The sequence below is a fragment of the Chiloscyllium plagiosum genome, chromosome 11 (genome assembly GCF_004010195.1).
Source record: "Chiloscyllium plagiosum isolate BGI_BamShark_2017 chromosome 11, ASM401019v2, whole genome shotgun sequence".
Lineage (NCBI taxonomy): Eukaryota > Metazoa > Chordata > Chondrichthyes > Orectolobiformes > Hemiscylliidae > Chiloscyllium > Chiloscyllium plagiosum.
Window position 1 is genome coordinate 24,719,698 of NC_057720.1, and position 12,654 is coordinate 24,732,351.

The following is a 12,654-nucleotide window of genomic DNA, read 5'->3' on the forward strand; positions in this document are numbered from 1 at the left end:
ATAGAAATTGCTGGAAATGCTCAGAGACTGAGGAAGGGTGACTCAATCCAAAATGTTAACTCTGATTTCTCACCATAGATATTGCCAGACCTGCTGAGCTATTCCAGCAATTTTTGTCTCTTTTCAAAATGTTAGCCATGATGTGGAGGTGCTGGTGTTGGACTGGGGTGGACAAAGTCAAAAATCACATGACACTAAGTTATAGTCCAATCCTGCACCTCCGTTCTCACCGATTAAAGACTTAATAGTTGTCTAGATTTGTTCAATATATTTGCATAAGTTGTATGACCCTTTGATCTTTTACTATATATTCTGTGTCCGATGTATTCTCTCTCATTAGCTGCCTGAGGAAGGAGCAGGTGCTCCGAAAGCTTGTGGTTTCAAAGAAGGCATTTGGTATCCTTTCCTTTATTGGTCAGAATATTGAGTACAGCAGTTGGGAGGATTGTTGCGGCTGTAGAGGACATTGGTTGGGCCAAAGTTGGAATATTGCGTGCAATTCTGGTCTCCTTCCTATCAGAAAGATGTTGTGAAACTTGAAAGCGTTCAGGAAAGATTTACCAGGATGTTACCAGGGTTGGAGGATTTGAGCTATCGGGAGAGGTTGAATAGGCTGGGGCTGTTTTCCCTGGAATGTTGGGGGCTGAGTGATGATGTTATAGAGGTTTATAAAATCATGAGGGCATGGATAGGATAAATAGACAAAGTCTTTTCCCTAGGGTGGTGGAGTCCAGAACTAGAGGGCATAGGTTTAGGGTGAGAGGGGCAAGATATAAAAGAGACCTAAGGGGTACCTTTTTAACGCACGTATGTGGAATGGGCTGCCAGAGGAAGTGGTGGAGGCAGGTACAATTGCAACATTTAAAAGGCATCTGGATGGGTATATGAATAGGAAGGGTTTGGAGGGACATGGGCCGGGTGCTGGCAGGTGGGACGAGATTGGGTTGGGATATCTGTTCGGCATGGACGAGTTGAACCAAAGCGTCTGTTACCATGCATCTCTATGACTCTGTGAATGGAAACAGAGAAAACGTAAGCTCACCAACTTTTCTTTAATGTTTCCATACCTATTGAGACACTTTTCTTACCCACCTATTGACACAGATCAATCAAGCTGATTTAAAGAAAGATAGGAGAGAGAAGGACAAAACTCACAGTAAATGTAGAAATAAAGTAACCACAGTAACTCATCTGAGATTGTATAAAACTGTTGAAGAATCTTTATGATGGTGAGAAGAACGTTAGGAAGAGGGTTTAGTGAAGGCTTCAGGATCTTGGAGATATCTTATGATTAAACTGCTCCTATGGGAAATAAATAGCACGGTGTGGGTGAAGTTATTCAGATAGAATGTGCATTGTTCAAAGATCAATAAGGTGCAGGGTGTCCCTTACAATGTAGCAATAAGATCAGAACTACATAGACCTCAGATTGCCATCTACAGTTGGATACAATGTTCCTTCTAAGCTACACGTGTGCTTAGCAGTACTGAGGGTCCATGCATGTTGATTGACTTGCTGACGAAGTTGGGTTTTGAAAGTCCATGCCATTCATGGATCTCAGAGGACGCTCATTGAAGTAAACCTTGGAAGGAGTTTTGGTTGTATATGGGGTTAACATGCAATAAGGAGTTCTAAAGAACGCTAAGCCTGAAGATAGCACTTCACATACCTCTCCCAGACTAGAGTGTCCTGAACCCAAACACTAAACCCTAAAACCACACAACGTAAGAGTAATGAGGTAGATTTTCCTTTACAAATGGGTATAATGTTGCAGTGAATTTGGCAGTTGGACAGTTTGAATGACAGACTGTGGCTCAGCAGCACCAGTTTTATGCCAAAGTGGTATAATTCTTGCCTCTTAGAGTACCTTAATTTTGCAAAAAGATCTGGGAATCTGTGAGAATGCTAACTTGAATAACTTGCCACAAGGCTGAGGTAAATTTATATGCAGGGCATAAACCTTCAATCAGCTCAACATCCTTTAATTCTTAACATTCATTTAAAAAGAAAACACTTAGAGTTATTAATAGATCAGGAGGCGAGGTGGGACCGTGCTAATGATTTAAAGTAACTGTCCTATTTTAGCTGAGTTATGACTCAGAGATGAGATGTTATCTTGGCAGTGTAACAGTCCCGGGGATTACTGTTCCTCAGTGATGTTCCGGACGGGAATGATGTGGAGGGTAGCACTAATGTCTGGTACAATCCTTGCTGTCTTGAATCACCGCTTCTCTCGGCACGAGTGACGCTTTTCCTCTTTGCGTTGAGTCCAGCAAACCACTGTGAGAGGGGGAAGAGGGGGAACGCAAGATTCCCAGGGGGAAAATGGAAATAGGTCTTACTCCCAAACAATCTGCTCCGCTTAGATAAAGGCTGTGATGAAGGAGCGGCGCTCTGAAAGCTACTGTGCTTCCAATTAAACCTGTTGGAATATAACCTGGGGTGTCGTGTGATTTTTTAACTTTGATAAAGGGACTGCATCAAAGAGCCATTCTTGACAGCAGAAGCTAAAGTTTCAGCCGGACCTAACCGCACGCTCTGTTCGTGGGAGAACTTCTGGATTGTACAACATTCATTTCCAACTCCTGGATTTGCTCGCTGTATTTTTTATAACGGAAGATAAACATGTGTGTTTGCCGGCTGTACTGTTTGACGTTCGCTTTTCATCTAACAGGTAAGACTTGCAGAATCACTTTTTTTGTTGTTCGTTTGTTTTGATGAAAGTTGCATTTTGTGTTTCGAAAAGGTTTCTCCAGCACACTATTTCATCTGCAATAAACACCCTCCCAGGTTTCCCTCGATGGGAGGTGTCCTGAATAGAGCTCTGTCGGTTTGGAGGTGAAACAGTTTCTGCAGCTTCTGGACAGAGCCCCCAGTCTCCAAACACTCCGAAGGACTTGGCTTCCCCTTCTAGCCAACGCTAGAGATTACAGCGCAGAAAGCTGGAGGAGCAAGATGTAAGGCAGATCTCATTCATAAGTATTTCATCGGGCGGCTAAAGAAGGATGAACAGGGTGTTTTCTTGCTCCACTACAGTCAAGTGTTACCATTTTAAGTTTTGAGGGTCTTTGTTTTTGCCTTTTACAGAGCAGTGCTCCCCCTGTCGAATAAAAGGGCCTTGCTCCTGGAGCCTGACTGGGATATGGGCAATCTGATGTGATTGACAAATGAACATGTTGCCCCTCCAACTGGGGGATGGATATTCGTCCCTTGTTCACACCAACTCAAAGGAGCAAAGCCAATGTGTGTGCCAGTTCTTGGACTATTCTGATCACTAACTTGCTGGCAACTCGGGGAGCAGATGTCCCTTCGTAGCAATTGAACCTGACTGAAATTATTACTGAGAAAATGAATGAAGAAGCTTTGATACATTTATGATTTGGAGATGCCCGTATTGGACTGGGGTGTACAACGTTAAAAATCACACAACACCAGGTTATAGTCCAACAGGTTTAGTTGGAAGCACTACCTTTCGGAGCACTGCTCCTTCCACAACACCTGATGAAGGAGCGGCGCTCCGAAAGCTACTGTGCTTCCAATTAAACCTGTTGGACTATAACCTGGTGTTGTGTGATTTTTAACTTGATACATTTAGGAATAGCTTATTTGAATTTGTAATCAGAAGAAGCTCATAAAGAAGAGTCTAAGCAATTTTTCTTTAATTAGGGTGAGTCAGATTATTAAAAATATAATTTTTAAGATATAGTATATTCAGTAGCATCTGTTGTGACTTCAGAAAACGGTGAAGTCACAGCCAATTAAGTACTTTGGAAATATAGGCACGAATGTAACTTAGGATGCACCGGAGTGTATCCGTGCACAGCAAGCTCCCACAAATTGATGATCAAGTATCTTTTATGATGCTGATAGAGTGGAAAATGTTGGTCAGGACATGGAGGATAGTTCACCTATTCATCTTCAAAATATTGTCAAGTGATCTTTGGTGCCCACCTTATAAACCAGACAAGGTCTCAGTTTAGCATATGAACTGAAAACAGCATCTCCAGCAATGCAGCACTCTTCACTCCTGCAGTGAAGTGGTTGTCATTCTTTGGGAAGGATGTGAAAGCTTTGGAGAGGGCACAGAAACACTTTACCAGGTTGTTGTCTCGTTTGGAGGGTATTAGCTATGAGGGAAGATTGAACAAATTTGGTTTGTTTTTACTTGAACATCAAAGGATGATGGGCGACTGGATTGAAGTTAACAAAATTATGAGGCATCAATAGAATGGATGGTCGGAGTCTTCTTCCTGGTGTGAAAATGTCAGGTATTAGGGGACGTAGGTAAAAGGAGTAAGTTTAAAGGAGATGTCAGCTAAGTTCTTTGTGCTCATATCTTGAGAGGGGAACATGAATTTTCAGAGTCAAAAGTACTACCAACTGATCCTTGGCTCACCCAAAAGAATCACATCCAAATAAAAACAAAATCATTTTTAACGATGGTATATACGTGCAAGTTGTTGTGGAAAGACCTATATTATAAAGTGGTGGAATTTATGGCGAAAGCATTAACAAATGGTAAATATTGTAAATGGCAGAACCCCTTTGTAGCAGCATCAACATACAGAGGGGTCTAGGCATACAGGTCTATAATTCCCTGAAAGTGGCAATGCAAGTGGATAAGATACTCATGAAGCTATACAGCATGCTTGCTTTCGTTGGTCAGGGCATAGAGTAGAAAAAGGGGCAAGTCATGTTGCAGCTGCACAGACCTTTAGTTAGGCCACATTGAGAATATTGTGCACAGTACTGGTCGCCACAATGCCAGAAGGACGTGGAGAGGATACAGAAGTGGTTTACCAGGATGTCGTCTGGTTTGGAGGATATTGCCCATGAGGAGAGATTGAACAAACTTGGCTTGTTTTCACTTGAACATTAGCAGATGAAGGGAGACCTACTAGAAGTTTGCAAAATTATGAGAGGCATAGATAGAATAGATAATCCTGGTGTAGGAATATCAAGTATTAGGGGACATAAGTAAAAGGGGTAAGTTTAAAAGAGATTTGAGAGGTAAGTTTTTATCCAGAGGGTGATAAGTGCCTGGAATGTGCTGCCAGAGAAGTCGTGAGGCAGATAAAATAGCAATGTTTAAGAGGCACCTTTTAGGATATATATATGTCAGGATATAGAGGTATACAGACTGCGTGGATGCAAATTTTTTTTTAGTTTAGAAAGGCATCATGTGTCAGTGTAGCTTTGGTCAGCTGAAGGGCCTGTTCCTGTGCTGTACTGTTCTCTGTTCTTTCTTCCAAACTCGACATGTTTAGTATTCTTACTGCACAAAAATGGATAAATAGCGTCAGTGAAAAGTGAGGCCTTATCTTGGCTTATTATTACTTTCAGAAAAGTAAAAAGATGCAATCTGATTGAACCACAATCAAAGTTAAAAGTGTGTGTTTATCCAATGTCATAAGTATTGTGAGTGGGTTATGGCTCCACTCTTGGCCAGAAATGAGCTCCAGAATACTTTCAGTGGAGAAAAGACAAAAATACACTAAACAATACACAAGATAAGAACATGCATGTTGATGTATTCAATTAGCACGTTCACGAGTGCTTTATCCTGTTTAAAAAGTTGTGTCGAATGTTGATGTTTCAGAAAGTTCCCAGAATGGTGAAGGTTTTTTTTTGTTTATGATCCCCACACTACCCTCCCACCCCAATAATAAGTTGGTTTTTAGTCACTGATTTCCAGCATTTTGCAGAAGCACTTTCAGAGATCAAGGCAATTAGATTATCTCACTAAGTATTCTGAGGTGTTGCTTTTAAGACTCACTTATGCACGGAGTTCATCTGTACATGAACATTGAAGTCCTGAAACTTTGAAAATCAACGCAAACTTCAAAATGTTTCTGAACAACATTTTCACATTGCAAACCACACTGTAATTATTCAGTAGTACATGAATGCAGTTCACCAGCCTTTAAGCTATTCTGTCCACTTCACTCACTCAATCTCGAGGCTGCATTAATTTTGATGAGACCCTGGTATAACTAATTTCAAATTATTGCTTAGGCTATAAATATCACCATCTATCTAATAACCAAATGTAATTTATTATTCATTAAAATAAAACAATGAACTGAGGATGCTGGAGATCTGAAACATGTATTAATCATTATGGTTTCAGAGCAATAACAGAGTATTTACTATACGCACAAAATATATTATTAGTATTTGCAGATGACAGAAACATAAATGGAGGCACAGGTAGTGTTGAGGAAGCAGGGAGGCTGCAGAAGTACTTGGACAGGCTTTGAGAGTGGGCACAGAAACAACAGATGAAATGCAATGTGGGAAAGTGTGAGGTTATGCAGTTTTGAAGGTAGAATAGTGGCATAGATTATCTTCTAAACTGGGAAAGACTTCAGAAATCTGAAGCACAAAGGAACTTGGGAGTTCTAGTTCAGGATTCTCTTAAAGTTAACATGCTGGTTCAGTTGGTGATTAGGAAGGTAAATGCAATGTTGGCGATCATTTCAAGAGAATGGGAATACAAGAGCAGAGATGCATTGCTGAGGCTGTATAAGGCTCTGGTCACACTACATTTGGAATATTTTGAGTGGTTTTGGGCCACATATCTGAGGAAGGATGTGCTGGCATTGGAAGGATTCCAGGGGAGGTTTACAGAATTATTTCAGGGATGACGACCTTGTCTTGTGTGGAGTGGTTGAGGACCCTGGGTCTGTATTTGATGGAGTTCATAAGGATGAGGTGGATATCTAACTGAAACTTACATAATACTGAGAGGCCTACATAGAGTGGGCATGGAGAAGATGTTTTCATTAGGAGAGACAAGGACTCAAGTAAGAGAGAGTAGGACCAGAGGACACAGCCTCAGTGTGAATGGATTACCCCTTAGAACTGAGAAGAAGAGGGCATTTTTTCAGCCAGAGGATGGTTAATCTGTGGAACTCATTGCCACAGAAGGTTGTGGAGGTCAAGCCATTGAGTGTATTTAAGATAGAGACAGATCAGGTCTTGAGAAGTAAAGGGTTACAAAGAGAAGGCAGGAGAATAAAGTTGAGAAACATTTCAGTCAAGATTGAATGGTGGAACAGACTCAATGGGCCAAATGACCAATTTTTGCTCCTATGTTTGAAGTTCTTTATGGTGGAAATGTGCTTTAAAGTACATCTCCATGAATAGGTTTATATGTGCCTTGAATCTAGTGCACGTCTGATGTCTGTTACACTCCCGAATGTCATGTTTCAAAGTATAACATTTGTCAAGGAAAGAAAACTTAGGAATTTCATTTATGATTCTCCAGACCTAAAGCCACAAATTAATAATTGATCTCAGTACTTTATAATTGCCTCAATGGACCACCTGGCTGTGAGAAATATTGTGCAGTGGCCTTAACAGAAATAGGGAGGCTGAACATAATTCTGTCTCAGAAGTGTTACTGAAGGTCATATGGACAAGTCATGTTTCAAGTGACACCTAGCTTGACAGACTGTAAGTTTTAATTTTGCAATTTGGCTATCACCCTCATCAGTCAGTGAACATATTTCGAAGAAGATTCCAATGTACTTTTAACAAAAGAACTTCAATTTATTGCACAAACAAATAGAAAAAAACCCCATCAAGTTACATAAACGATATGTTTAACACTTTAGAATTGTAAAATCCCTGTAGCGCAGATAGAGGCCATTTGGCTCATCGAGTCTCTGCCAATCCTCTAAAGTGCATCCTTTCCAGACCATCACCCCTCCGCATTACACCACATTTACCTAGCCTGCACATCTCTGGATAGTATGGGACAATTTGGCAAGGCCAAACTACCTAACCTTTGGACTATGAGAGGAAACTAGAGTACCTGGTGGAAACCCATGCAGACACAGCGAGAATGTGCAAACTGCACACAGCCACCCCATGCTGGAGTTGAACTTGGGTCCCTAGTGTAGTGATGTAGCAGTGCTAGCCACTGTGCTGCTGTGCTGCCCTTGCAAAGCTTTTATAAACAGCAAAGAAAGTTCAACCCTTTTTTTCCAGCATTATCCTTTATAGATGCTCAACACCAGTTAATTATCATTACTATCTTCACTGTTTAACTTCGTACTGAACTGACATGTTGCAAGCCTTTTCTTTCTGCACATTCACCTAATGTGCAGAGCAGAGTCTGATTAGAACAAGTCAACATGGATTTAGTAAAGGGAGGTCATGCCTGACAAACCTGTTGGAATTTTTTGAAGAGGTAACAAGTAGGTTTGACCAGGGAAACCCAGTGGATGTGGTCTATCTAGACTTTCAAAAGGCCTTTGATAAGGTGCCACACGGGAGGCTGCTGAGCAAGGTGAGGGCCCATGGTGTTCGAGGTGAGCTGCTGGGATGGATTGAGGATTGGCTGTCTAACAGAAGGCAGAGAGTTGGGATAAAAGGTTCTTTTTCAGAATGGCAGCCGGTGACGAGCGGTCTCCCGCAGGGTTCAGTGCTGGGGCCACAGCTGTCCGCATTATATATTAATGATTTGGATAAGGGAACCGGGGGCATTCTAGCGAAGTTAGGTGGACAGGCAGGTAGTACTGAGGAACTAGACAGGTTGGGAGAGTGGTCCAGGAAATGGCTGATGGAATTTAACGTGAGCAAGTGCGAGGTCTTGCACCTTGGCAAAAAGAATAAAAGCATAGACTACTTACTAAATGGTGAGAAAATTAATAAAGCCAAAGCACAAAGGGATCTGGGAGTGCTAGTCGAGGATTCTCTAAAGGTAAACATGCAGGTTGAGTCCGTGATTAAGAAAGCGAATGCAATGTTGTCTCTTATCTCAAGAGGGTTGGAATATAAAAGCAGAGATGTACCACTAAGACATTATAAAGCTCTGGTTAGGCCCCATTTGGAGTACTGTGTCCAGTTTTGGTCCCCACACCCCAGGAAGGACATACTGGCACTGGAACGTGTCCAGCGGAGATTCACACGGATGATCCCTGGAATGACAGGTCTAACATATGAGGAACGGCTGAGGATACTGGGATTGTATTCGTTGGAGCTTAGAAGATTAAGGGGAGACTTAATAGAGACGTACAAAAAAATACATGGCTTGGAAAAGGTGGATGCTAGGAAATTGTTTCAGCTAAACGAGGAGACTAGGATTCATTGCCACAGAGTGCAGTGGAAGCCGGGACGCTAAATGTCTTCAAGGCCGAGATTGATAGATTCTTGTTGTCTCGAGGAATTAAGGGCTACGGGGAGAACGCTGGTAAGTGGAGCTGAAATGCGCATCAGCCATGATTGAATGGCGGAGTGGACTTGATGGGCCGAATGGCCTTACTTCCACTCCTATGTCTTATGGTCTTATGGTCTTATGGTCTCCCATCTCAGGTACAGGAAAAATCATTAACTTCTTTCACTGAACTCTAAGAAAAGAGCTTTTTCAAGTTACTTTAACTACTTTCAATGCTACAGCCCATCTGCTGACATGGATTTGTTTTCTTCTGAACTGAATCTGTTTCTGCCATCAATTTTTGCTTGGTTGGAAAAACTCAGTTAATGAATACTTCCACAATTATCTCGGTTTGTCTAGTCCATCATGAACTTGATCAAAAACAAAAACAGAAATTGCTGGAAAATCTCAGTGGGTCTTGCAGCATCAGTGGAGAGAAATCAGAGTTATGAGTTTGGGTCCAGTGGTCCTTCTACAGAACTAACATCTTTCCTCACTAAATGTCTTGATGTTGCAAGGATGTTGTTATACGGGTGAGGTATCATAATGTATAGCCAAAGATGTTTTTCCCGATCTAATTAACAAATTGATTTATGAATTTGTAATTGCTTTGATACAGTTTTGATAGTTTTCATATCGAGAGAGCATAATGTTCCAAATAATATTGTAAGCACCTCTGAATCTGATTGGAGAGTTCACTTTTGAATTTTCAATTTTGGATTCATATTTCAATCATTGTGATATTTTTATTTCACTCCATATTTCTTTCATCATGGCAAATACATTTATGTTCTGACTATCTTTCCTGCTGTATCACTGTAATGTATTAACATGACACACCCTCTTAATTCTTTTCCCTGTATGGAGTACTCATTACATTACTGACATCACTGACTTTCATTTTGATTCGATAAGTTCCCGTGAATCTTGCTTTTAAAGGTTCCCCAAAGACATTGGGTGTTGGTAACAGGATTAATCAACTTAAGATACTGGAAATCTGAAACAAAGAAAGAAAGTGCGCAGAAACTCAGCATCTGTGAAAGACAGAATTAAAGTTTCAAATCAAGTATGACTTCTCTCGAATTGCTGCAGGAAATCTTGTTAAATGTCCAGAATTCTGAAGAAGAGTCACACTGGACTCACATTGTTTATTCTGTTTCCAACTCTACAGGTCCTGCCTGGTCTGCTGAGTTTCTCCAATGTTTTCTGTGCTTGTAACAAGATAATTCCGAGCTGTTGTCCAGTCTGCTCTAATTTTTATTATTTGTTGAGAACTTTAGAAACTTGACACAAAGGCTGGAAGTGCAATCTCTCAGTTTTGGTTGATAACTTTCTCTTCAATTAGCTTAAAGGATCTTCTCACTTCATATGCATTTATTAGTTTGCAGGGACTGAATCCAGTGCACTCATTAGGACATCCTTGACAATAAACTATAGGCATAGTTTTTATACAATGCCATCTTTCGAATGGTCCTTGAAATTGGAATTGATAAACTGAGACTGTAAATTGTTTTATTCTCAATCTGTTGGCTATTTTGAATATTTGCAACATTAATCTGTGCATTACCAGGATGTTGCCTGATCTGGAGGGAAGGTCTTGTGAGGAAAGGCTGAGAGACTTGAACCTGTTCTCATTTGCAAGAAGAAGGCTAAGGGGGGATTTGATAGAGACATACAAGATGATCAGAGGATTAGATAGGGTAGACAGTGAAAGTCTTTTTCCTAGGATGATGACATCAGCGTGTACGAGGGGGCATAACTACAAATTGAGGGGTAATAGATTTAAGACAGATGTTGGAGGCAGGTTCTTTACGCAGAGAGTGGTAAGGGCGTGGAATGCCCTACCTGCTAATGTAGTCAACTCAGCCACATTAGGGAGATTTAAACAATCCTTAGATAAGCACATGGATGATTTTGGGATAACTTAGGGGCATGAGCTGAGAATAATTCACAGGTCGGCGCAACATCGAGGACCGAAGGGCCTGTTCTGCGCTGTATTGTTCTATGTTCTATGTTATATCTGATTGTATTTGTTTGGGTAATCCATACCTTGTAAAAAATTGAACTAGATTTTCCATTCCCAGTTTTGCTGTAATTTCCCCAGAGGCACTCTGCAGGAAATCTTGTTAAAATATCTATAATTGTTAAAATATACTGATTTCCATGCATTTTTTTAAACAAGGGTCTACGATTCAGATACTGATGAAAAATTTTTGAATTCTGGTATCAGAACAATGCTGGGCTAGAGCCCTGGCTAATAGCATAACTAGAGTCATGGATGGGAGTGGTGTACAAAGCTCTTGTACACCACTTGTAACAAAGATGTGGGGAAGAAAATAAATCAGGAGATAGAAAAGGCATGTCAGAAAGGCACTTTTACAATAATTGTAGGGACTTCAGTATGCAGATGGACTGGGAAAATTAGATTGGTAGTGGATCTCAAGAAAAGGAATTCATCGAACGTCTACGAGATGCTTTTTTGGATTTGGTGATGTGGAATGAGGCAAACCTGATTAGGAAGCTTAAGATAAAGGAACCCCTCATTGGAAATGACTGTAATGTGATAAAATTCATCCTGCAGTTTGATAGGGAGAAGATAGCATCAGATGTAACAGGATTACAATTGAGTGAAGACATGAGAGAGAAGCTGGCCAGAGTTATTTTGAAGGGGAATCTAGCACGGAAGACAGTGGAGCAGCAATGGCAGGTGTTTCCAGGGATAATACAGGAAGCACAGCAGAAATTAATCTCAAGGAAGAAGAAACAAACTAAGGAGAGGATGAGGCAACCATGGCTGACATAGCAAGTCAGGGACAGCATAAAATCAAAAGAAAATGCATAGAATGTGTGAAGATTAGTGGGAACTCAGAAGATTGGGAAGCTTTTAAGGACCTGCAGAGGATAACTAAAAAAGCAAAGATCTGGCATTGGACGAGGTGGACAAAATTAAAAATCACACAACACCAGATTATAGGCCAACAGGTTTATTTAGAAGTTCAGCTTTCAGAGAACTGCTCCTTCATCAAGTAACAAGAGTGGGGCAGGGTCATAATACACAGAATGTATAGCAAAAGATCACAGTGTCATGCAACTAAAATGATATATTGAGCAAACCTATATTGCAATCAATATATCATCAGGAATTCATCATTCACCACTCTAATCTCCAGCATTTGCAGTACCCACTTCTGCTTAGTCTCTATGAGATGGTTAATTAATCCTATCTTGCTGCATAATACCAGGTCTCAACTCCCGAACATGTTGTTCTAAGAAACTATCCTGAAAACATGCTATGATGTCTCATTGAGGCTACCTTTGTTCATCTGATATTTTCAGTCTATATAGGTATTAAAATGTCCCATGATTATTTCTATACCTTTCTGACAAAATCTCATTATTTCTTCCTCACTTATTCACTCCACTGTATGGTTACTGCTAGGGGGGGGGGGGGGGGGGGGGGGGTGGTCAACACCACTCCCACAAATGACTTC

At 40.8% G+C, this 12,654-nt stretch overlaps 1 protein-coding gene across 1 annotated transcript in view; it reads left to right on the forward strand.

The window, feature by feature from the left end:
- The first annotated feature begins 2,167 nt into the window (after positions 1–2,167).
- tie1 (tyrosine kinase with immunoglobulin-like and EGF-like domains 1) overlaps positions 2,168–12,654 on the forward strand; it is an 89,599-nt gene continuing 79,112 nt past the window's right edge. The window contains exon 1 of the mRNA XM_043698905.1: positions 2,168–2,674. Within this exon, the coding sequence (XP_043554840.1) occupies positions 2,626–2,674 (49 nt within the window). The 5' untranslated portion in view covers positions 2,168–2,625. The remainder of the gene's footprint in view (positions 2,675–12,654) is intronic.